The sequence below is a fragment of the Nerophis lumbriciformis genome, linkage group LG31 (assembly GCF_033978685.3).
Source record: "Nerophis lumbriciformis linkage group LG31, RoL_Nlum_v2.1, whole genome shotgun sequence".
In the NCBI taxonomy this organism is placed as follows: Eukaryota; Metazoa; Chordata; class Actinopteri; order Syngnathiformes; family Syngnathidae; genus Nerophis; species Nerophis lumbriciformis.
The window spans coordinates 1650941-1678065 of record NC_084578.2 but is presented as its reverse complement, the minus strand read 5'-3'; the positions used below and the strand labels follow the sequence as shown (position 1 = coordinate 1678065).

At 39.9% G+C, this 27125-nt stretch overlaps 1 protein-coding gene across 2 annotated transcripts in view; it reads left to right on the top strand.

The window, feature by feature from the left end:
* The first annotated feature begins 8025 nt into the window (after window positions 1–8025).
* LOC133574081 (radixin-like) overlaps window positions 8026–27125 on the top strand; it is a 61462-nt gene continuing 42362 nt past the window's right edge. Inside the window, exons 1-2 of one of the 2 annotated variants that reach the window (XM_061926118.2) lie at window positions 8026–8212; window positions 21218–21295. In XM_061926118.2, the coding sequence (XP_061782102.1) occupies window positions 21278–21295 (18 nt within the window). In that variant the 5' untranslated portion in view covers window positions 8026–8212; window positions 21218–21277. The remainder of the gene's footprint in view (window positions 8213–21217; window positions 21296–27125) is intronic. The other variant, XM_061926119.2, reaches the window with a different exon arrangement.

The window sequence follows — 27125 nt, the reverse complement described above, 5'->3', positions numbered from 1 at the left end:
CCAAACATCATCTGATCTTCCTTAGTATAGAGGATCTTTGACATCTCATGTAACAGTCTTCTGTAAGAAAGGATCTTTGACTAGTGTTTTGCCTTAAAAACAAACTTCTGCTGCTATAAAGGATCTTTGACTAGTGATTTGCCTTAAAAACAGCAGAGTTCTCCTTCCATAAAGGATCTTTGACTAGTCTTTTGCCTTAAAAACAAACTTCTGCTGCTATAAAGGATCTTTGACTAGTGATTTGCCTTAAAAACAGCAGAGTTCTCCTTCCATAAAGGATCTTTGACTAGTCTTTTGCCTTAAAAACAAACTTCTGCTCCTATAAAGGATCTTTGACTAGTGATTTGCCTTAAAAACAGCAGAGTTCTCCTTCCATAAAGGATCTTTGACTAGTCTTTTGCCTTAAAAACAAACTTCTGCTCCTATAAAGGATCTTTGACTAGTGGTTTGCCTTAAAAACAGCAGAGTTCTCCTTCCATAAAGGATCTTTGACTAGTCTTTTGCCTTAAAAACAAACTTCTGCTGCTATAAAGGATCTTTGACTGGTGGTTTGCCTTAAAAACAGCAGAGTTCTCCTTCCATAAAGGATCTTTGACTAGTCTTTTGCCTTAAAAACAAACTTCTGCTCCTATAAAGGATCTTTGACTGGTGGTTTGCCTTAAAAACAGCAGAGTTCTCCTTCCATAAAGGATCTTTGACTAGTGTTTTGCCTTAAAAACAAACTTCTGCTGCTATAAAGGATCTTTGACTAGTGATTTGCCTTAAAAACAGCAGAGTTCTCCTTCCATAAAGGATCTTTGACTAGTCTTTTGCCTTAAAAACAAACTTCTGCTCCTATAAAGGATCTTTGACTGGTGGTTTGCCTTAAAAACAGCAGAGTTCTCCTTCCATAAAGGATCTTTGACTAGTGTTTTGCCTTAAAAACAAACTTCTGCTGCTATAAAGGATCTTTGACTAGTGATTTGCCTTAAAAACAGCAGAGTTCTCCTTCCATAAAGGATCTTTGACTAGTCTTTTGCCTTAAAAACAAACTTCTGCTCCTATAAAGGATCTTTGACTGGTGGTTTGCCTTAAAAACAGCAGAGTTCTCCTTCCATAAAGGATCTTTGACTAGTGTTTTGCCTTAAAAACAAACTTCTGCTGCTATAAAGGATCTTTGACTAGTGATTTGCCTTAAAAACAGCAGAGTTCTCCTTCCATAAAGGATCTTTGACTAGTCTTTTGCCTTAAAAACAAACTTCTGCTGCTATAAAGGATCTTTGACTGGTGGTTTGCCTTAAAAACAGCAGAGTTCTCCTTCCATAAAGGATCTTTGACTAGTGTTTTGCCTTAAAAACAAACTTCTGCTGCTATAAAGGATCTTTGACTAGTGATTTGCCTTAAAGACAGCAGAGTTCTCCTTCCATAAAGGATCTTTGACTAGTCTTTTGCCTTAAAAACAAACTTCTGCTGCTATAAAGGATCTTTGACTAGTGATTTGCCTTAAAAACAGCAGAGTTCTCCTTCCATAAAGGATCTTTGACTAGTCTTTTGCCTTAAAAACAAACTTCTGCTCCTATAAAGGATCTTTGACTGGTGGTTTGCCTTAAAAACAGCAGAGTTCTCCTTCCATAAAGGATCTTTGACTCGTCTTTTGCCTTAAAAACAGCAGAATTCTCCTTCCGTAAAGGATCTTTGACTAGTCTTTTGCCTTAAAAACAAACTTCTGCTTCTATAAAGGATCTTTGACTGGTGGTTTGCCTTAAAAACAGCAGATTTCTCCTTCCATAAAGGATCTTTGACTAGTCTTTTGCCTTAAAGACAAACTTCTGCTCCTATAAAGGATCTTTGACTGGTGGTTTGCCTTAAAAACAGCAGTTCTCCTTCCATAAAGGATCTTTGACTCGTCTTTTGCTTTAAAAACAGCAGCATTCTCCTTCCGTAAAGGATCTTTGACTAGTGTTTTGCCTTAAAAACAAACTTCTGCTTCTATAAAGGATCTTTGACTGGTGGTTTGCCTTAAAAACAGCAGAGTTCTCCTTCCATAAGGGATCCTTGACTCGTCTTTTGCCTTAAAAACAAACTTCTGCTCCTATAAAGGATCTTCGACTGGTGGTTTGCCTTAAAAACAGCAGAGATCTCCTTCCATAAAGGATCTTTGACTAGTCTTTTGCCTTAAAAAAAGCAGAATTCTCCTTCCATAAAGGATCTTTGACTCGTCTTTTGCCTTAAAAACAGCAGAATTCTCCTTCTGTAAAGGATCTTTGACTAGTCTTTTGCCTTAAAAACAAACTTCTGCTTCTATAAAGGATCTTTGACTGGTGGTTTGCCTTAAAAACAAAAGAGTTCTCCTTCCATAAAGGATCCTTGACTCGTCTTTTGCCTTAAAAACAAACTTCTGCTGCTATAAAGGATCTTTGACTGGTGTTTTGCCTTAAAAACAGCAGAGTTTAACTGCTATAAAGGATCTTTGACGAGTGTTTTGCATACTTTAAAAACAGGAGAGCACTCCTTCCATAAATAATCTTTGACTAGTGTTTTGCCTTAAAAACAGAGTTCTGCTGCCATAAAGGATCTTTGACTAGTATTTTGCATACTTTAAAAACAGTAGAGTTCGCCTTTCATAAAGGATCTTTGACTCGTCTTTTGCCTTAAAAACAGCAGAATTCTTCTTCCGTAAAGGATCTTTGACTAGTCTTTTGCCTTAAAAACAAACTTCTGCTTCTATAAAGGATCTTTGACTGGTGTTTTGCCTTAAAAACAACAAGAGTTTACCTGCTATAAAGGATCTTTGACGAGTGTTTTGCATACTTTAAAAACAGGAGAGCACTCCTTCCATAAATAATCTTTGACTAGTCTTTTGCCTTAAAAACAGAGTTCTGCTGCCATAAAGGATCTTTGACTAGTATTTTGCATACTTTAAAGACAGCAGAGTTCGCCTTTCATAAATGATCTTTGACAGTCGTTTGCCTTAAAAACAAACTCCTGCTGATATAAAGGATCTTTGACGTGTTTTGCATGCTTTAAAAACAGCAGAGCGCTCCTGCCATGAAAGGATCTTTGACTAGTGGTTTGCTTTATTTCGCCACACCTAGCGTGTGTGTGTGACAATCATTGGTACTTTAACTTTTAAAACAGCACAGTTCACCTTCCATAAAGGATCTTTGACTAGTCTTTTGCCTTAAAAACAAACTCCTGCTGCTATAAATGATCTTTGACTGGTGTTTTGCCTTAAAAACAGCAGAGTTCTGCTTCGATAAAGGATCTTGGACTAGAAAGAAAAGAGGGCATTCATGCCAAATGTGGTCTTATGCTGCCCTCTGGTGGCCAAAGACCAAACCTGCAATTATACTTTTTTTAATAATGTTGTTGTTGTTGTTGTTGTTGTTGTTGTCCTTTGACGATTGTCTATTGAAGAACTGTAAACAAAAACTATTTTCTTTGGCTTGATTTAAAAATAAAAAAAAGATAGCAAAATAAATTGTTTTAAAACATGAATATTTTTAATTACATTTAGTAATTTCATATTGTTATTTTTGTCCAGATCAGGTCAAGATGATTTATTTTGTTATTTCGTTGTTGCTGTTTTTTTATCCAAATGCTGGTTACCATGGAGACGCAGCAAACTGTTGTAATGCACAGTAATGGCCTCTGGATGTCACTGTTTCCCTACAATTGTATGTCAACATGACGCGCCTGTCACGACACTCAGCTCGTCAATGATCAATCGAATAACTAACCCATCAATCAATCAATCAATCGATCACAAGGCGGAGGACTGTCCATAGATGTTAATTTTGGAGTTAATCATTTTGTGCTAGCTGACTGAAGGAAAACCCTCCATCATGGACATGGTTGCAAATAGGGAGAAAATAAAAAAAATAAAAACAGGCTTCGCTACACATTTTTAAATGCAAAACACTTATCTGTCGGTCAGTTACTGACAAGGAAACTGTAAGTTCGACCATTTTGTTTATTCTTCAACGAACATTTTAGCCTAGCAACAACCTAACATTAAGATGTAATGTTAGCATGTAGCTCACATAGCTACACTGTAAAAAATACATCTGTGATTTGATGGTAAATAAAAAAAAAAAACTGACAGCTTGGTCGCCAAAATTAAAAAATAAAATAAATATAACAGGTATTATATATATATATATATATATATATATATATATATATATATATATATATATATATATATATATATATATATATATATATATATATATATGTATGTATGTGTGGGGGAAAAAAATCACAAGACTATTTCATCTCTACAGGCCTGTTTCATGAGGGGGGGGGTTCCCTCAATCATCAGGAGATTTTAATGGGAGCATTCACATACCATGGTTTATATAGGGCACAGAGTGGGTGGGTACAGGCTGGCGTAGGGGCGTGGTGATTGGCTCATGTGTTACCTAGGAGGTGTTTCCGTCTGTGGCGGCATGCTGTTACAATTTCGCTGCGCTTGTTGAGGGATGACAGGTCTGGACGGTAAATAATAAACAGTTTCTCTTTCAAGCATAGGTTGCATCTTTTATTACCACTATTGTAAGGTGTGCTGGATGCAACCTATGCTTGAAAGAGAAACTGTTTATTATTTACCGTCCAGACCTGTCATCCCTCAACAAGCGCAGCGAAATTGTAACAGCATGCCGCCACAGACGGAAACACCTCCTAGGTAACACATGAGCCAACCACCACGCCCCTACGCCAGCCTGTACCCACCCACTCTGTGCCCTATATAAACCATGGTATGTGAATGCTCCCATTAAAATCTCCTGATGATTGAGGGAACCCCCCCTCATGAAACAGGCCTGTAGAGATGAAATAGTCTTGTGATTTTTTTCCCACACATACATATATATATATATATATATATATATATATTAGTGATGGGTTGATGAGGCGTCATGAAGCGTTTCGACACATTGCAAAACTGTATTGATACTGTGTCGATACTGTGTCACTAAATACTGACATCTGCTGGACATTAAAAATCCCTACAGGCAACCTATGGACCGACTCAACTGACACTGATTTGATGCCCTAGTACAGGGGTCACCAACCTTTTTGAAACCAAAAACTACTTCTTGGGTACTGATTAATGCGAAGGGCTACCAGTTTGATACACACTTAAATAAATAAATATATTGTCATTTGTAAGTTACACGTAAGTGTGATTTAAACAAGAATAGCTAAATAAATACATTTATATATATAAATTATATATATATTTTTTCCTTTTACGGAAGGTTTTTTGTAGAGAATAAATGATGAAAAAAACACTTAATTGAACGGTTTAAAAGAGGAGAAAACACGAAAAAAAAAAAAAAAACATTTTGAAACATAGTTTATCTTCAATTTCGACTCTTTAAAATTCAAAATTCAACCGACAAAAAGAAGAGAAAAACTAGCTAATTTGAATCCTTTTGAAAAAATTAAAAAAAGAATTTATGGAACATCATTAGTAATTTTTCCTGATTAAGATACATTTTAGAATTTTGATGACATGTTTTAAATTGGTTAAAATCCAATCTGCACTTTGTTAGAATATTTAACAAATTGGACCAAGCTATATTTCTAACAAAGACAAATCAGTATTTCTTCTAGATTTTCCAGAACAAACATTTTAAAAGAAATTCAAAAAACTTTGAAATAAGATTTAAATTTGATTCTACAGATTTTCTAGATTTCCAGGAATAATTTTTTTGAATTTTAATCATAGTAAGTTTGAAGAAATATTTCACAAATATTCTTCGTCGAAAAACCAGAAGCTAAAATATTTATTATTCTTTACAAAAAAAACCAAAAAACATTTACTTGAACATTGATTTAAATTGTCAGGAAAGAAGAGGAAGAAATTTAAAAGGTAAAAAGGTATATTTGTTTAAAAATCCTAAAATCATTTTTAAGGTTGTATTTTTTCTCTAAAATTGTATTTCTAAAAGTAATAAGAAGCAAAGTAAAAAATAAATGAATTTATTTAAACAAGTGAAGACCCATCCATCCATCCATTTTCTACCGCTTATTCCAAGTGAAGACCAAGTCTTTAAAATATTTTCTTGGATTTTCAAATTCTATTTGAGTTTTGTCTCTTTTAGAATTAAAAATGTGGAGCAAAGCGAGACCAGCTTGCTAGTAAATAAATACAATTTAAAAAATAGAGGCAGCTCACTGGTAAGTGCTGCTCTTTGAGCTATTTTTAGAACAGGCGAGCGGGCGACTCATCTGGTCCTTACGGGCTACCTGGTGACCGCGGGCACCGCGTTGGTGACCCCTGCCCTAGTATATACAATAATATAAACCAAGTCATTGTATTTCATTTAGGATTATTTCATATCTTCATTTAAATAAAAATATATTTGTATCTTTTTTAGATACAGTCAATAAATAATGTGAACATGTATCATAACATGGAAATCTAAGAGAACGTGTTGTGGATGATTGTGGACTGGGAATTGTTTTAATTTTATTTTTTTACACATTTTTATAAAAAAAAAAAAAAAAAAAAGTTTTTCCAACGTATTACATTTTAGACGATTTCTCTTCTTAGTTATTATTTCTCCGGCTGTAGAAAAGAGCCGCTCACAGGGCACAGAGGAGGCGTCAGTGCGACACAGTTGGCGTATCGGTCACGTGACCAAAACAGCTCATGATCGGTCACGTGACTTTCTAAAAGCGGTATGCGCACCGACACAGGGTTTCGCTCTATGACCTCGACGCATGCGCCGATGCATCGGTGTTGCCGGACCCATCACTAATATATATATATATATATATATATATATATATATATATATATATATATATATAAATCCATTTTCAATCAATCAATCAATCAATCTTTATTTATATAGCCCTAAATCACAAGTGTCTCAAAGGGCTGCACAAGCCACAACGACATCCTCGGTACAGAGCCCACATAAGGGCAAGGAAAAACTCACCCCAGTGGGACGTCGATGTGAATGACTATGAGAAACCTTGGAGAGGACCGCATATGTGGGTAACCCCCCCCCCCTCTAGGGGAGACCGAAAGCAATGGATGTCGAGTGGGTCTGACATAATATTGTGAGAGTCCAGTCCATAGTGGATCTAACATAATAGTGTGAGAGTCCAGTCCATAGTGGATCTAACATAATAGTGTGAGTCCAGTCAATAGTGGATCTAACATAATAGTAAGAGTCCAGTCCATAGTGGATCTAACATAATAGTGAGAGTCCAGTCAATAGTGGATCTAACATAATAGTGTGAGAGTCCAGTCCATAGTGCATCTAACATAATAGTGAGAGTCCAGTCCATAGTGGATCTAACATAATAGTGTGAGAGTCCAGTCCATGGTGGATCTAACATAATAGTAAGAGTCCAGTCCATAGTGGATCTAACATAATAGTGAGAGTCCAGTCAATAGTGGATCTAACATAATAGTGTGACAGTCCAGTCCATAGTGGATCCAACATAATAGTAAGAGTCCAGTTCATAGTGGATCCAACATTATAGTAAGAGTCCAGTCCATAGTGGGGCCAGCAGGACACCATCCCGAGCGGAGACGGGTCAGCAGCGCAGAGATGTTCCCAGCCGATGCACAGGCGAGCGGTCCACCCCGGGTCCCGACTCTGGACAACCAGAGTCTTTTATTCATACATCTATTCAAGAAAAATGTATTGTATTTGGTTGATACATTTTTACAACTTTTTACCATTGACTTCCTGGATATACTCGTCATTTTAATAATGCAAATTAAACTGATTTTCATTAGTAATGGTCCTTTAAAAAGAAAATAAATTAAATATTTGTTAAAAAAAATAAAAACAATAATAATGTTTAAGGCTGACAAACTCCTAACACAGTAATTTATGATCATAAAGCGGTAAAAAAATGGATGGATGGATGTCTTTGAGTGCATTTATTGTTCCCCTTTTGAGAAGCTGCTGAGTGGACTTCCATATAAGGAGTGACGGCGGAAGTGGACATCCATATAAGGAGTGACAGCGGAAGTGGAGATGTCAGGTTTTGCATAGGGGCGGGGCGAAGAAGGAGTGAGTTGGCGCCTATTTGACGAGCCCACTATCACGATCAGAGCAACCCGGCGGCCATGTTGACTCACTCCGGGACACTCTCGGCTCGGCTCGGCGGCGTCACGGAGCTCCGTGTCCGGTAACAGTCACCGAGGAGGACGCGGCGGTGGTGGATATTTTTCAGCCCGGGAAGGCAGACAGGCGAGCAGGTATCCTCACCTTGTTGTTGTTGTTGTTGTTGTTGTTGTTGTTGTTGTTGTTGTTGTCGGTGAGTCAGACGTCATCTCCTTCCAACTTGTTGCCGCACACGGCGCTTTCTGCCCGGGGTCCGCTGCTCCGTCGCTGCTCCGTCGCTGGTTGCCAGGTGCCGCTTGTGGCGCATCACTTCCAAGATGAGCGGGTTGCCAGGTGGCGCATCACTTCCAAGATGTTAGGCAACTAGCGGCCGGGCGCATTCATCCCTCCAGGGCACATTTTATTTATATATATTTATATTTAATTTATAGTCATTTCTCGTAGTTAGAAGACGAGCGAACAAGAAAGTTTAAGATCTAAAAGGCAGAGGTGGGACCAAGTCATTGTTTTGCAAGTCACAAGTAAGTCTCAAGTCTTTGCCCTCAAGTCCGAGTCAAGTCCCGAGTCAAGACAGGCAGGCCCCGAGTCAAGTCCAAAGTCAAGACTGGAAAGTCTCAAGTCAAGTCCTAAGTCCTGCATTTTGAGTTTCGAGTCCTTTCAAGTCCTTTTAACCACAGACTAATATATTAACACAGATTGTGTATGCTTTTCAAACGCTGTATTTATTTATTAAAACAAGTGCATTTTAAATTGCAGGAAAGAAAATTGTGCTGACATTGCACTTTATAATAGCACTATTAAGCAGTCATTTTAAACATTAACTCATTCCTTTACAGAACAAACACATTGAAAAATAAAGTGCAAATGTACTTATTTGTACAAAAGTGTTAACATTGAAAAAACATGACATATACGTGAACATAACAAAAAAGTTGTACTTTTTATATGTCAGGGCCCTATGCTGCATTGCATTTGCAAAAGACCAAATTAGCCAAGAGTCTGTCAGTCATTTGTGCACGATGGGGGCGTAGTATGATGCCACCATGGCTGAAAACTCGCTCCACTGGAGCACTGGAGGCAGGCACTGCCAAGACTCTCATGGCCACTCGGAACAGTGAAGGAAGAGTCTTCATGTTCAATGCCCAGAACAAAAGGGGGGAGAGAGTTGTTTTGGGTTGGTGCACTACTTGTAAGTGTATCTTGTGTTTTTTATGTTGATTTAATTAAAAAAAGAAACAATTATTTCTTGTGCGGCCCGATACCAATCGATCCACGGACCAGTAGCGGGCCGCGGCCCGGTGGTTGGGGACCACTGAGGTAAACAACCAACAGTATGTCAGAAAGCTAGCTAAAACGGTACACATATTCATAATATAGTATACATTTTAACTGACCTTTATTTTACTATTTTTTTCTTTTTTTAGGTGGCTAAAATACGCGGTGCTGCTGACCGCCGTCTAACGTTACGTGTGATATATTGACTAACGTAACCCTGCTTAAAAAAAATCACTGAACAAAAAGTATGAATAAGGTAGTGAACTGCAACAGATTCCCGTGTTTGCAATAACGTTATAACGTTAGCAGTGAGTTTACAGCCTCACTGATTTAACTACACAGCAAATAAAAGTCACGTTACTTAGCCAATAAACGTTATCTTACATTCAAAACGTACCCTTCTTTGTGCAACTTCAAATGCCGGACGAAGTTGGAAGTTGTTGCCTCTCCATCAGTCATTTTGGAACCGCATGTGTTGCATACTGCAAACCGTTTTGTGTTGACCACCTCGTAATTTTTATACCCAAACAAAATTATTTTAGGTATCATTTTTTGTTCACTGGCGTGTGGTTTGGACATGTCTTCTTCGTTGGTTGTCCTGCAATTTGATTGGATGAATGCTGTGTGATGAAAACAAAGTAGATCTAATTTGATTGGCTGTTGTACTGAGACCACACCAGCTGACACACGCAACGCTGATAGACAAGTACACAATGAAAAATACGGAGAGCTCCCGAATAATTTTTTCATCTTTGGGTTTTGGGGAAAGTAGCAAGTCATGTCAAGTCATGTCAATTCAAAAGGCTCAAGTCCAAGTGAAGTCACAAGTCATTGATGTTAAAGTCTAAGTCGAGTTGCAAGTCTTTTTACATTTTGTCAAGTCGAGTCTAAAGTCATCAAATTCATGACTCGAGTCCAAGTCATGTGACTCGAGTCCACACCTCTGTTTATAGGGGTGTAACGGTACACAAACATTTCGGTTCGGTACATACCTCGGTTTAGAGGTCACGGTTCGGTTCATTTTCGGTACAGTAAGAAGAAAACAAAATATACATTTTTGGGTTATTTATTTACCAAATTTGCAAAATCTTCCACCAAAAATATTTTTCTTAGTGTAATATTTGATGTGAAGTAATGGGAACCTTGGATAGGTCAATAATTGCATACCTGCCAACTACTCCGGTTTTCCCGTAATTAGTACGGTTTTCATCAACCTATTCCGGGTTACGGTTGCAGCGATAAAAAATACGGTTTTTCATTAATTAAAAAAAAAATATATTTTTTTAAAGTTTTATTCACGAAATCGCGTAACAACAATGACAATCGACACTGCTTCTTCCCGTAACTTCCTATCGAGCCATTCCGAATGCCATGCGCGAGGCTATTTATAGCACCGCTGCCAAGCACGAGGCACCAGTTGCCATTGTTTCCAAACGAGCGAACAATCATGGAATCAGCCGGAGAAAAATCGCAAACGAGTCTTAAACCGAAAAGAAAACTGCAGTCATTCCGTAAAGAATATTCAAAAGCCTATCCGGGAATAATTATCCGTTCCAAAAAGGGTGAAAACTACGCGAATTGCACCTTGTGCAGACAAGATTTTTCGATCGGACACGGAGGAATTAGCGATGTAAAAACCACGTTGGGACAAAAAAACACAAGTCTAATGCCGTTGCTAGCGATACAAGTGGAAAACTTTCAACGTTTTTCGTCGCCCAAACAGATTCTTTGGATGTGATAAATGCCGAAGTTTTATTTATGATTCTATTGAATTACATTTTAATGAAGTAAACGTATCATAAAGTTACCATATCATTTTTGCAGTATGATCAATCTGATAGAATACATTTGGATTTTAGCCACAAAAAGGTAATGACACCAATGTTATCTATTGGAATTGTTTAGTACTGTTATACTGTTAAAAGTGTTTATACTATTTATGCTTTCAAGTCCAAGTTGAAGAAATCTTGTTAAATGTTGACAGCATAACTACCAAAATACAGAAGTATGTCCTTAATATTTTTGCAGTGCTATTTCTGTTGAAAAGTTCAAATGATTACATTAGAGATGTGATGTGCCACTTTTCAAGTGTCTGATGGCTTCAATTAATTTTCATTCATTTTTCATATTTTGAATTATTTTGAAAGGCTTACAAAAAAACTACATTTGAATTGTAATTCCATGCTATTGACAGGACTATTAATTTTAATGAAGTTAGCTTACCATGTTTACAGTATGATAATTGTGATAGAAATGTGAATTTTAGGCACAGAATATTTTTTACAATTGAACAAGGCAGTAGATTATACAAGCTTGGACAGAAAGTTAATAATGACACCAATTTTTTTTTAATTGGAATTGTTTAGTACTGTTTTACCATTTGTTTACTGTAAAAAGTGTTTATACTGTTTATACTTTCAATTAACAAATTGAAGTCTTGTGAAAGGTTGACAGGATAACTGGCATTAACTGTCAAAATAATTTCAAACTATTGAAGTTAGCTTACAGAATAAACATGTCAATCAACCCATATGATTTTTGCTGTAATATTTTTGTTTTGAAAAGTCACTGTGACTGATAGAAAAGTGATGGTTTTAGCAACATTTTAACCTGTCTGAATGCAATCAATCATTTTGCGTCGGGGGGCGAAGCCTGAACCCCCCACCAGGACTTTGTCCTGGACCTACCGGGGCCTGCGGCCCCTGGACCCTGGCTACTAGGTTTTTTCTGATTTCAAAAGTTGGCAGGAATGAATAATTCATAATAACATTGATTTTGATTTAATATTATGTGTTAAGCAATGACAGTTTGAAAGAAAAAAACAACAATTTTATTAGTCAACATTGCAACTTTTTCTAAATTACATTTAACCTTTTAGCTTTTTTATTTCACTTTTGTTATGTTTTTGTTTATTTGGATAGTATATTTAGAATGTGCCGTGGGCCTTTAAAACATTAGCTGTGGGCCGCAAATGGCCTCCGGGGCACACTTTTGACACCCCTGCTATAGATAATAAAACATTAAATGTGATAAATCTATGGATAAAAAGCAGAGCCTGGCGACGCATGCGCGTTTATCATAACTCTCTCTCTCTCTCTCTGTCTCTGCCCCTCCCTCACCAATGCTGCTGTTTGTTTTGTTTTTAACCCCTTCTTAACCCTGAACGTACATTGAAAATACACGCAACCCTAACTCAAAATGCCGGACATTTGAGGCATTTAAGAAACTCCGCCCTGACAGCTCCGCAAAAGAGGACATGTCCGGTGAAAAGAGGACATATGGTCAGTCCATCCCATACTTGCCAACCTTCCCAGATTGTCCGGGAGACTCCCGAAATTCAGCGCCTCTCCCGAAAACCTCCCGGGACAAATTTTCTTCCGAAAATCTCCCGAAATTCAGGCGGAGCTGGAGGCCACGCCCCCTCCAGCTTCATGCGGACCTGAGTGACGTGTTGACAGCCTGTTCACACGTCCGCTTTCCCACAATATAAACAGCTAATGATCGAGGGCGAGTTCTTGGTTTCTTATGTGGGTTTATTGTTAGGCAGTTTCATTAACGTCCTCCCAGCGCGGTAACAACACACAACAACAGCAGTCAAGTTTTCGTCTACCTACCGTAAAGCAGTTCGTCTGCCGTAAACAGCAATGTTGTGACACTTTTAAACAGGACAATACTGCCATCTACTGTACATGCATATGTGACCCACCCATAACGTGTCACATTTTTGTGTTGATTTATTTATTTTATTTTGTGGTTTGAATTCGTTTTTGGAGCTGTCATTACACATTTATCAGTATTGGTCAGTAGGGGGCAGTAGGGCGTTTCTTCCCAATTGAATGCTATCACCTGCAGACCGGAAGTGTCTTGTCATTCTGAAGAGCGCGACCAGTCTGTGAACAATTGAAACGTCCTGTGTGCATTTTCCTCCTGTATAACAGGTTAGTTTTGGTGAATCAACTCACTGAATAATATCCATGTGATCTTTATAAGTTTAAGTACACATTCTGATGGTGGAGCCTAACTCTAAAGTGTTTGCGAGTTGTAGTTTGTATTTGTGAATGAATCCAGTGCACAGCTGCAGTAATAAATACAAAAAGGCGACGTGAGTGCGCAATGTTTATATAGGAACTTCTGATCCTAATTCAGACTCCCAAATTAGAGCTCCCGTTTTCTCATTGATTTTATAATGTATATTTGTATAATGTGTGTGTTCTGAAATAGTGACAGAGAATAGAACAAGGATGGACAATTCAACCCTTAACTCAACAATGAGTAGATGAGTGTTATGTGTGTGTATATGTGTAAATAAATGAACACTGAAATTCAAGTATTTCTTTTATTTATATATATATATATATATATATAATAAAATATATATATTGCTAGAATTCACTGAAAGTCAAGTATTTCTTATATATATATATATATATCTTAACCACGCCCCCCCACCCCCACCCCCACCTCCCGAAATCGGAGGTCTCAAGGTTGGCAAGTATGGTCTAACCTAGCCCGTTAGCTGCTAATATGCCGTGTGTTGTGTCTTGGTGTGCATTGTTTACACAACGTGCGTTACGCTACTTAATATGTCCGTGTAGGAACTCGTTCGGTACACCTCCGAACCGAACCGTAACCCCCGTACCGAAACGGTTCAATACAAATACACGTACCGTTACACCCCTAATAATAATATAATATCTGTTGCATTATTAGATAGATAACATTTAAAATATACTTAACTGCATGCAGTACATATCTTTTTTCCTATCAAAATAGAAAAAGAAAGAAAGATAAAGTCCTTAAAGGATTCATATTATTTCCAAGCTTTCACGGGTCATTCAAAATGATGTGACGGGTCAGTTCTTGAGTTTGACACCTGTGCTTGAATACCTCTTGGTGTTATTGCAATGAAAACACCAGCGCACACACACACACACACACACACACACACAAAATATATGCCATTTTCCTCAATCACTTAGGAGTGTGTGTGGGATGGAGAGCAAAGCCAAAGTAGCAAGAGAAATGAGGAGAGATGATTAATGAGAGTACTTGTGTCAGGTATTTGCAGCGCAGGTAGACTATATCCAGTATTTAGGTCACGCTAGACTTGGACTCACTGCTCCTTTTCTCCGCACGGCTGAATGGAAGGAAGTACCATTGGAGGTTATGTCTGAGAATTAGTCAGAGGAGGGATTAAACATTTGCATAATGTTTCATTTCATATATTCCACCTGTGTTTAGAACATTCTACACAGATTAAAAGTGCACGAGGAAGCAGAGTGTCTCCTAGTCCAGGTGTTCTTTTACCACTTTTAGTCCTATTCAAACTAGGGCTGCAGCTAACGATTATTTTTCTATCGATTAATCTATAGATTATTTTTTTCGATTAATCGGTTAATCTATAGATTATTTTTTTCGATTAATCTATAGATTATTTTTCCTTTTACCGATTATTTTTTTTATTTAAAATGAAGAGGAAAAAATAAATGTAGGCCAGTTTTTTCAAAAGGCATGGCTTTTATTTACAAAAAAAAAAGTATGGCCACTCAGTCAACATTGACAACAACATGACAAAATATTCTGTAACAATGTAAACATTTAAAACTTTTAACATTTAACAAAATTAAAAGTAGCTTATTTGCTTTTTAATGTGCAAATATAAAAGTAAACATCCAGTGCAAATCTTAATATTCTGGAATAGTATAAGCATTTAAAAAGTAAAAGTATTGCTTATTTTGCTTTAAAATGTGCAAAAATAAAGATAAACATCCAATACAAAAAAGTGCAAAACGGAAATATTCTGTAACAAGTGTAAACATTTCAACAAAAGTAAAAGTATTGCTTATTTGCTAAAATGTGCAAAAATAAAGCTAAACATCCAATACAAAAAAGTGTACAGTGTAAACATTTCAACAAAAGTAAAAGTATTGCTTATTTTGCTTAATAACACAACAATGATAGTATGATTAAAGTGAAAGTTAATTGTTGGTTTGTACATAGTATATGTAACTGTTAATGTTGTAAAAGGTATTTGCACAACTAATTAACGTTAGCGTTTGTGACACGTCTTGTGCCGTGGGGTTCTTTCAGGACCGACAGACTGAACGCCAGACGGCTTTGCCAGGTTTACAATCTTTTAATTTTACACAAAGTCTTTTCTCTTCCAACTCTTTTCTCTTTCTTTCCTCGCTTTTCAGCTCCTCTTCCTCGCTCGCTCGTCGTCCCCTGTCTCTTGCGGCGCGCCCCGCCTCGCCGCTCGCTCGCCCCCGCCGCCTCTCCACAGCGTTAAAGAGGAGCGCGTCTTTGTAAACACTGAACAGGCACGCCAAACGCGCCTCTCAGAGCAAACGGTGCTTTAGTTTATGAATTTACAACGCAGATACAAATGACACATTCATGTTTTTGTGTAATGATGACAACGCACGCGGACGAATGACTTGTTGATGGTGATGGCAAGAACGCTGTCGGGGGTTTTCTTTTCAAATGTTCGTTCATAGCCGTTGTGCTGCTATGTTAGGCCATTTCCGCTCGACACAGTGTGCATACAACAACATTATTAGGCCGTTTATTGAAATACTCCCACACTTTTGACGACTTTTGGCGTGCTTTTTTTCCCCTCGCTCGCATCGTCTGCTTTGCGCTCCGCCATGACAGTAGTGTGACGTAAATATGCGACGCGCCGACGCACAAAAACGGCGTCGACGTATTTACGTAACCGATGACGTCGACTCGTCGTTTCAGCCTTAATTCAAACATATCTGACCTAGTTAACAGGTTAAAGCTGGTCTAATGTCACAAAATCAAGTCAAACTGTCATGTCTGTGTGATCATGTTTTTGTTTTGGTCATGTTCGATTTGGTTTTTGGACTTTTTGTGCGCTTTTGTTTTGTCACCATAGCAACCATTAGTTTTCACCTGTCACGTCATGCACCTGTTTCACATTTTGAGTCACGCACCTGTTTTTGTTAATCATGTCTATAGTATTTAAGTTCATTGTTTTCAGTTTGTCGTTCTGACGACATCTCCACATTTATGCTTCTGCACACTCTCCACACACCCTTAAGACCCTTGCTGCTATTTTTTCATGTCCATCGTTCACGCTGCTCCTTTTTTGTCCATGCCAAGTAAGTTTTGTTTATTATTGCCACAGTTAGTGTTTTTTGTTGTTCATAGTTTTTGCCTTTGTGCAAGTATCCATCCATCCATTTTCTACCGCTTATTCCCTTTTGGGGTCGCGGGGGGTGCTGGAGCCTATCTCAGCTACAATCGGGCGGAAGGCGGGGTACACCCTGGACAAGTCGCCACCTCATCACAGGGCCATGTAGTATTAAAATAAAAGTCGTAATTTTACTCAACACAAGTCAAAATTTTACAAGAAAAACTGAACATTTGTGCAGTATTATGATAAAAGTTGGAATTTTACTCAAAAACAGTTGCAATTTTACACAAAAAGCTTCAAATTTGGGCAATTTTATGAAAAGAGTCGTAATTTTACTCGACCAAAGTCACAATTTTATAAGAAAACTAACATGTTGGCAATATTAAAATATTAATCGGAATTTTACTTGGCAAAATTATGACAAAAGTCATAATTTTATTAGCAACAATTTCACTATTTTACAAGAACAAACAAGTCAGAATTTCATGTGACAAATGTCACCATTTTGCATTAAAAAGGTAATAATTTTACATTAAAAAAGAAATAATTTTACGAGAAAATATCGCAATATTTGGTTTCATATTGTTCTCCGCCATTGTGCGCGCCTTTTGTTTACTTCCTGTTTTTGTAGTTTAAATAAAAATGTACTTATATTCCCGTCTCGCCCGAGCCAACTTTCCGTTGCATCCCGGAAAAGCATACACCCAAGACCAAGTCATGACACAAACGTTATTATCCAGGCTTAGGTTAGCCCGATCACCAACATAAGTGCTAATCAAAAGCAGTAGCCCCATTTGTCCTGGTTTACCTGACACATGAAACGTGACAAATATGGGGGGTGGGGAGGTCGCACGATCCACTTCAGCTGCCAGATGGCGGTAGTGTGTTTAATATATTTAGGTGGCTATTCCAACTACACATAGTGGCGCTTTCCATCATTTTCAGCAGACTGCGTTGCAAAATGATTACCCCCCTCAGCCCACCTTTTACCTCTCACGCGAGATCCACCCAGGAATGGGGCCGTATGAATCCCTTCCCTACTGTGTACTGCAAAATAAATACATTCTAAGTCAATACAATTTTTTACCTGCCAGTAAATTTTATTGTGGCCTGTTCCATAATTTCAATGTGACACGTCATGTCATTTTATGTGGTCCGCCATTTACCTGCTAGTAAATTTTATTGTGGCCTGTTCCATAATTTCAATGTGACACGTCATGTCATTTTATGTGGTCCGCCATTTACCTGCCAGTACATTTTGTTGTGGCCTGTTCCATAATTTCAATGTGACACGTCATGTCATTTTATGTGGTCCGCCATTTACCTGCCAGTACATTTTATTGTGGCCTGTTCCATAATTTTAATGTGACACGTCATGTCATTTTATGTGGTCCGCCATTTACCTGCCAGTAAATTTTATTGTGGCCTGTTCCATAATTTCAATGTGACACGTCATGTCATTTTATGTGGTCCGCCATTTACCTGCTAGTAAATTTTATTGTGGCCTGTTCCATAATTTCAATGTGACACGCCATGTCATTTTATGTGGTCCGCCATTTACCTGCTAGTAAATTTTATTGTGGCCTGTTCCATAATTTCAATGTGACACGTCATGTCATTTTATGTGGTCCGCCATTTACCTGCTAGTAAATTTTATTGTGGCCTGTTCCATAATTTCAATGTGACACGTCATGTCATTTTATGTGGTCCGCCATTTACCTGCTAGTAAATTTTATTGTGGCCTGTTCCATAATTTCAATGTGACACGTCATGTCATTTTATGTGGTCCGCCATTTACCTGCTAGTAAATTTTATTGTGGCCTGTTCCATAATGTCAATGTGACACGTCATGTCATTTTATGTGGTCCGCCATTTACCTGCTAGTAAATTTTATTGTGGCCTGTTCCATAATTTCAATGTGACATGTCATGTCATTTTATGTGGTCCGCCATTTACCTGCTAGTAAATTTTATTGTGGCCTGTTCCATAATTTCAATGTGACACGTCATGTCATTTTATGTGGTCCGCCATTTACCTGCTAGTAAATTTTAATGTGGCCTGTTCCATAATTTCAATGTGACACGTCATGTCATTTTATGTGGTCCGCCATTTACCTGCTAGTAAATTTTATTGTGGCCTGTTCCATAATTTCAATGTGACACGTCATGTCATTTTATGTGGTCCGCCATTTACCTGCTAGTAAATTTTATTGTGGCCTGTTCCATAATTTCAATGTGACACGTCATGTCATTTTGTGGTCCGCCATTTACCTGCCAATACATTTTATTGTGGCCTGTTCCATAATTTCAATGTGACACGTCATGTCATTTTATGTGGTCCGCCATTTACCTGCCAGTAAATTTTATTGTGGCCTGTTCCATAATTTCAATGTGACACGTCATGTCATTTTATGTGGTCCGCCATTTACCTGCTAGTAAATTTTATTGTGGCCTGTTCCATAATTTCAATGTGACACGTCATGTCATTTTATGTGGTCCGCCATTTACCTGCTAGTAAATTTTATTGTGGCCTGTTCCATAATTTCAATGTGACACGTCATGTCATTTTATGTGGTCCGCCATTTACCTGCTAGTAAATTTTATTGTGGCCTGTTCCATAATTTCAATGTGACACGTCATGTCATTTTATGTGGTCCGCCATTTACCTGCTAGTAAATTTTATTGTGGAACGCTGATGGGTCGGCATAAGGCGCCCCGTAAAAGATGGGAAAAAGGTAAAACGCTGGGGAAGAATGAGTAAAAAAATACAATCTAGACTGGGCTCCTAAGGGGCCCCAGTCTGGAGTGGGGAAAAAAACCTCCATAGCAAAGCACATATACATGTAAAAGCCAGTAAATTAGAATATTTTGAAAAACTTGATTTATTTCAGTAATTGCATTCAAAAGGTGTAACTTGTACATTATATTTATTCATTGCACACAGACTGATGCATTCAAATGTTTATTTCATTTAATTTTGATGATTTGAAGTGGCAACAAATGAAAATCCAAAATTCCGTGTGTCACAAAATTAGAATATTACCGACACCAGCAGATGACATGGCACCCCAAACCATCACTGATGGTGGAAACTTTACACTAGACTTCAGGCAACGTGGATCCTGTGCCTCTCCTGTCTTCCTCCAGACTCTGGGACCTCGATTTCCATAGGAAATGCAAAATTTGCATGGTTGGGTGATGGTTTGGGGTGCCATGTCATCTGCTGGTGTCGGTCCACTCTGTTTCCTGAGATCCAGGGTCAACGCAGCCGTCTACCAGCAAGTTTTAGAGCACTTCATGCTTCCTGCTGCTGACCTGCTCTATGGAGATGGAGATTTCAAGTTCCAACAGGACTTGGCGCCTGCACACAGCGCAAAATCTACCCGTGCCTGGTTTACGGACCATGGTATTTCTGTTCTAAATTGGCCCGCCAACTCCCCTGACCTTAGCCCCATAGAAAATCTGTGGGGTATTGTGAAAAGGAAGATGCAGAATGCCAGACCCAAAAACGCAGAAGAGTTGAAGGCCACTATCAGAGCAACCTGGGCTCTCATAACACCTGAGCAGTGCCAGAAACTCATCGACTCCATGCCACGCCGCATTAACGCAGTAATTGAGGCAAAAGGAGCTCCAACCAAGTATTGAGTATTGTACATGCTCATATTTTTCATTTTCATACTTTTCAGTTGGCCAACATTTCTAAAAATCCCTTTTTTGTATTAGCCTTAAGTAATATTCTAATTTTGTGACACACGGAATTTTGGATTTTCATTTGTTGCCACTTCAAATCATCAAAATTAAATGAAATAAACATTTGAATGCATCAGTCTGTGTGCAATGAATAAATATAATGTACAAGTTACACCTTTTGAATGCAATTACTGAAATCAAGTTTTTCAAAATATTCTAATTTACTGGCTTTTACCTGTGCATATTACAACGTACATCTCGAGATATCTAGCAACAGAGGGAAGGGAGTGCGGGGTCATGATGGTAGCCGCAGCTCTCAGGCGCTGACCATCCTTTCATCACCCCTATGGGATTTGCAATGTATAGAGCTGTGCAATGAAAGGTTATCAATATATAGATTTATACACATATTTATGAGCGTGCAGAGTCTTTGCTGGCAACTAGTGTGGTGATTTTTAGCTAACATGACCACTCGACATAAATAGGGGGGTGGGGATCTTTGAGGGACTCACCATTCCATCCAACTCTGATTCTTGTGACGATTCCATTCAGAATCGATTCTCAATTCAACAGGATTCTCGTCTCAAACAGATTCCTGCTACGTATGACTTGGCGTGATAGTCATTGTAAGGTGTGCAAGGTGGGAGGAGACATTGTAAGGTGTGCAAGGTGGGAGGAGACATTGTAAGGTGTGCAAGGTGGGAGGAGACATTGTAAGGTGTGCAAGGTGGGAGGAGACATTGTAAGGTGTGCAAGGTGGGAGGAGACATTGTAAGGTGTGCAAGGTGGGAGGAGACATTGTAAGGTGTGCAAGGTGGGAGGAGACATTGTAAGGTGTGCAAGGTGGGAGGAGACATTGTAAGGTGTGCAAGGTGGGAGGAGACATTGTAAGGTGTGCAAGGTGGGAGGAGACATTGTAAGGTGTGCAAGGTGGGAGGAGACATTGTAAGGTGTGCAAGGTGGGAGAAATTGTAAGCCCTCCTTGTCTTCACGTGTTGCTTTTGTCCTCCTGACAGGTGCTGGGAGGAAGGCAGGAAGACTTCTTTCTCTTCTCTTAGCAGCAAGTCAGAGGGAGGATGAAGATGCCCAAGCCGGTGAGCCATCTTTTACTCCGTTGTTGAAAGTCTGATTGGCCTTTTTATCGTCCTATCAGGAACATAAAACACATGAATAATGGACTACTAGGGCATACTTGCCAACCTTGAGACCTCCAATTTCGGGAGGTGGTGGGTGCGGGGGGCGTGGTTGGGGCGGGGGCGTGGTTAAGAGGGGAGGAGTATATTTACAGCTAGAATTCACCAAGTCAAGTATTATATATATATATATATATATATATATATATATATATATGTATATATGTGTATGTATATGTATGTATATATATATGTATATATAATATATATATATATGTATAAATAAAAGAAATACTTGAATTTCAGTGTTCATTTATTTACACATATACACACACATAACACTCATCTACTCATTGTTGAGTTAAGGGTTGAATTGTCCATCCTTGTTCTATTCTCTGTCACTATTTTTCTAACCATGCTCAACACCCTCTCTGATGATGCATTGCTGTGTGGCACGCACAAAAGTGCTTTCATCAAATGCACTAGATGGCAGTATTGTCCTGTTTAAGAGTGTCACAACATTGCTGTTTACGGCAGACGGACTGTTTTACTGTAGACGTTCTTTATATCGTGGGAAAGCGGACTCAGATCCGCATGGAGCTGGAGGGGGCGTGGCCTCCAGCTCCGCCTGAATTTCGGGAAATTTTCGGGAGAAAATTTGTCCCGGGAGGTTTTCGGGAGAGGCGCTGAATTTCGGGAGTCTCCCGGAAAATCCCGGAGGGTTGGCAAGTATGTACTAGGGGTGTAACGGTACACAAAAATTTCGGTTCGGTACGTACCTCGGTTTAGAGGTCACGGTTCGGTTCATTTTCGGTACAGTAGGAAAACAACAAAATATAAATTTTGGGGATATTTATTTACCAAATTTGCAAAATCTTCCACCAAAGATATTTTTCTTAGTGTAATATTTGATGTGAAGTAATGGGAACCTTGGATAGGTCAATAATTCATAATAACATTGATTATGATTCAATATTATGTTTTGAGCAATGACAGTTTGAAAGAAAAAAAAACAGCTTTGTTTTATTAGTCAACATTGCAACTTTTTCTAAATTACATTTAACATTTAAGCTTTTTTATTTCACTTTTGTTATGTTTTTGTTTATTTTAATAGTATTTTTAGAATGTGCCGTGGGCCTTTAAAACATTAACTGTGGGCCGCAAATGGCCTCCTTTTGACGCCCCTGCTATAGATAATAAAACATTAAATGTGATAAATCTATGGATAAAAAGCAGAGCCTGGCGACGCATGCGCGTTTATCATAACTCTCTCTCTCTCTCTCTGTCTCTGCCCCTCCCTCACCAATGCTGCTGTTTGTTTTGTTTTTAACCCCTTCTTAACCCTGAACGTACATTGAAAATACACACAAACCTAACTCAAAATGCCGGACATTTGAGGCATTTAAGAAACTCCGCCCTGACAGCTCCGCAAAAGAGGACATGTCTGGTGAAAAGAGGACGTATGGTCAGTCTATCCTAGCCCGCTAGCTGCTAGCATGCTGTGTGTTGTGCCTCGGTGTGCATTGTTTACACAACGTTCTTAATATGTCCGTGTGGAAACTCGTTCGGTACACAACCGAACCGGAACCCCCGTACCGAAACGGTTCAATACAAATACACGTACCGTCACACCCCTATGGAATACAACTGCAAAACATGAAAAATGTCCTTGTACATAATGCTGCTGTCAGACCTACATAAACTATTTAATATATTCATACACATGCTGGTGTTACTGGCTTGTGATGCTCATTTTTCCCATGGAAGTGTGTTTGTGTCTCGGAGTGAAACGTGTGTGTGCGTGTGTGTGAGTGTGTGTGTGTGTGTGTGTGTGTGTGTGTGTGTGTGTGTGTGTGTGTCACTGACTACCTTCTCTTCGCGCTGGCCAAACATGAGTGAGAAACAAGGTGGTCAGGGTGGGCGGGTGTGGAGAAAGCGTCACTCAAAGTCAGAAGGAGAGAGAGGCACTTTGTTCACCTTCCCATGGAAGTGTGAGGAAGTGTGTTTGTGTGTCTAGGAGTGAGACATGGAGACGTGTGCGCACAGAGGGGATAAGAGTTGAAATTAGGCTGGTTGTTGGCAATAAATGTTAAAATGAGCGTCATACTTTGCGTGTCTTCTTCTGAACTTTAATTTGTTTAGTCATTTTGAAGGTTTGGCGGCTAATACTTTGCCACGGTGCATCGCCGTGATCATTTCCATGAGGGGGAAACCCTACAGCTGTCATTTCCTGCCATTAAACCTGCAGAAAATAGTTCTTCTTGGGGTTCCCTATGTTTACATTTTCACACTATTTTCTTACACTTTGTGAAGCATTTCTTACATATTCTTTATTTTTTTAAGAGCTTATTGTTAGGTGTTGAATGTGATTTGACTATTTTGTTGACATTGTTTGAGTGTTTTCCATGCTTGTGTTGACATTTCCTTTCTGCCTTGATAGCTGAGGGATGATAATCAGTAATCAGGGGAAGGTTACATTTCAAATGAAATATATTTTTCTCCTACTCCTTATTTTCTATAGGTCTGATATAAAATACATACAGGTAAAAGCCAGTAAATTAGAATATTTTGAAAAACTTGATTTATTTCAGTAATTGCATTCAAAAGGTGTAACTTGTACATTATATTTATTCATTGCACACAGACTGATGCATTCAAATTTTTATTTCATTTAATTTTGATGATTTGAAGTGGCAACAAATGAAAATCCAAAATTCCGTGTGTCACAAAATTAGAATATTGTGTAAGGGTTAAATTTTGAAGACACCTGGTGCCACAAACTAATCAGCTGATTAACTCAAAACACCTGCAAAGGGCTTTAAATGGTCTCTCAGTCCAGTTCTGAAGCCTACACAAACATGGGGAAGACTTCAGATTTGACAGCTGTCCAAAAGGCAACCATCGACACATTGCACAAGGAGGGAAAGACACAAAAGGTTATTGCTGAAGAGGCTGGCTGTTCTCAGAGCTCTGTGTCCAAACACATTAATGGAGAGGCAAAGGGAAGGAAAAACTGTGGTCAGAAAAAGTGTACAAGCGATAGGGATCACCGCGCCCTGGTCAAGATTGTGAAAAAAAACCCATTCAAAAATGTGGGGGAGATTCAGGAGTGGACAGCTGCTGGAGTCAGTGCTTCAAGATCCACCACCAAGAGACGCTTGAAAGACATGGGTTTCAACTGCCGCATACCTCGTGTCAAGCCACTGTTGACCAAGAAACAGCGCGAAAAGCGTCTCACCTGGGCTAAGGAAAAAAAGAGCTGGACTGCTGCTGAGTGGTCCAAAGTCATGTTTTCTGACGAAAACAAATTTTGCATTTCCTTTGGAAATCGAGGTCCCAGAGTCTGGAGGAAGACAGGAGAGGCACAGGATCCACGTTGCCTGAAGTCTAGTGTAAAGTTTCCACCATCAGTGATGGTTTGGGGTGCCATGTCATCTGCTGGTGTCGGTCCACTCTGTTTCCTGAGATCCAGGGTCAACGCAGCCGTCTACCAGCAAGTTTTAGAGCACTTCATGCTTCCTGCTGCTGACCTGCTCTATGGAGATGGAGATTTCAAGTTCCAACAGGACTTGGCGCCTGCACACAGCGCAAAATCTACCCGTGCCTGGTTTACGGACCATGGTATTTCTGTTCTAAATTGGCCCGCCAACTCCCCTGACCTTAGCCCCATAGAAAATCTGTGGGGTATTGTGAAAAGGAAGATGCAGAATGCCAGACCCAAAAACGCAGAAGAGTTGAAGGCCACTATCAGAGCAACCTGGGCTCTCATAACACCTGAGCAGTGCCAGAAACTCATGGACTCCATGCCACGCCGCATTAACGCAGTAATTGAGGCAAAAGGAGCTCCAACCAAGTATTGAGTATTGTACATGCTCATATTTTTCATTTTCATACTTTTCAGTTGGCCAACATTTCTAAAAATCCCTTTTTTGTATTAGCCTTAAGTAATATTCTAATTTTGTGACACACGGAATTTTGGATTTTCATTTGTTGCCACTTCAAATCATCAAAATTAAATGAAATAAACATTTGAATGCATCAGTCTGTGTGCAATGAATAAATATAATGTACAAGTTACACCTTTTGAATGCAATTACTGAAATAAATCAAGTTTTTCAAAATATTCTAATTTACTGGCTTTTACCTGTATATCGTGATACAGTTTTCAGCCATACCCCAGCTCTATGTTCTGCAGCCTTCACTGACTACCTTCTCTTTGTGTTGGCCAAACATGAGTGAGAAACAAGGTGGTCAGGGTGGGCGGGTGTGGAGAAAGCGTCACTCAAAGCCAGAAGGAGAGAGAGGCACTTTGTTCACCTTGGACACCCAAGCCGCCTTAAGGGGAACTCCCACTCTGGTTACATTATATCCCTGACCTCACACACACACACACACACACACACACACACACACATACACGGCGCCCTTTCACTGCCCACTCTGTGCATTGTGTAGCTACGCCTGTGAAAAACATGTCTGCTAGTTCGTTAGCCGCGTAGCAGGTGAGGCCCCCTCCCACCAAAGTCCTGGTCTTTGTTGGCCCTCTTGTCTCCTGCAACAGCGAGTCCGCGCCACGGCGCACCCCCTCAGGTGGCCTTTTAATGGCGTCCCCGTGGCGGGATGTTGAAAGGCATTTAGACACACATGAATGTGCTGGCCTTGTCCCCGCTTATCTTTATCTCCTGTTTCATTTGATAAAAGCCTGCAACACAACGCCTCACACAGAAGCAACTTGATCGTTTCCTCTTCACCTGATGGGAAAATAATAAGGGCTGCGGTGTGTTGCGACATCCCATAATAATATCACATTTTTATTCCCTCCTGGGTGAGTTAGTTAGTGTTTGCGTGTGAGCCGTGCTTTTCATTAGATGTCCTACGTTATTGATCCATATTGCACATGTTGCTCGTCCCCATGGGACGAACAACATACACACTAGAGATGCGCGGATAGGCAATTATTTCATCCGCAACCGCATCACAAAAGTCGTCAACCATCCGCATCCACCCGAACTAACATTTAATCAAGACCGCACCCGCCCGTTGTTATATATCTAATATAGACGATGCAAGGCATTAGTGAGGTTATAAAGCTTTTGCCTGTTAAAGAAAGGAGACTGATCCAATGCAGCAGAGACAATGCGTGCCACGCTGTCACGGCCCAGACGCACACCAGTGCGCAATCATCTGGGAGCCGGGCTGAGCGCACCTCCAAGCGCGTGGAGGTGCGATGTCCCTCGCACCCGCGGCGGCTCCACCCGGGCTCGCTCCCGAGGCTTCAGCGCGCACCGCGGCGGCCATCCTACTCGTCGCGGCCTAGCCCTCGCGGCTCTCGCTGCCGGCGCCATCCATTTTCAGGGCTAGTTGATTCGGCAGGTGGGTTGTTACACACTCCTTAGCGGGTTCCGACTTCCATGGCCACCGTCCTGCTGTCTATATCAACCAACACCTTTTCTGGGGTCTGATGAGCGTCGGCATCGGGCGCCTTAACCCGGCGTTCGGTTCATCCCGCAGCGCCAGTTCTGCTTACCAAAAGTGGCCCACTCGGCTCACCAGGGTGAGCCCCACCCCTTTCGTGAGCGCACTGCGCGCGGAGTGACCCCTGTTACGCGCCCCCGGCAACGGGGGTGGCGGGCAGGTAAGCTGCTTACCTGCTGCGCGTGACGCCGGCCGCGGCGAAGGCGGACGAGGCGGGGTGTCGGTGCGGTGGGCGCGGTGGTGACCCTGGACGTGCGTCGGGCCCTTCTCGCGGATCGCCTCAGCTACGGCTCCCGGTGGGGCCCTCTCGGGGGAA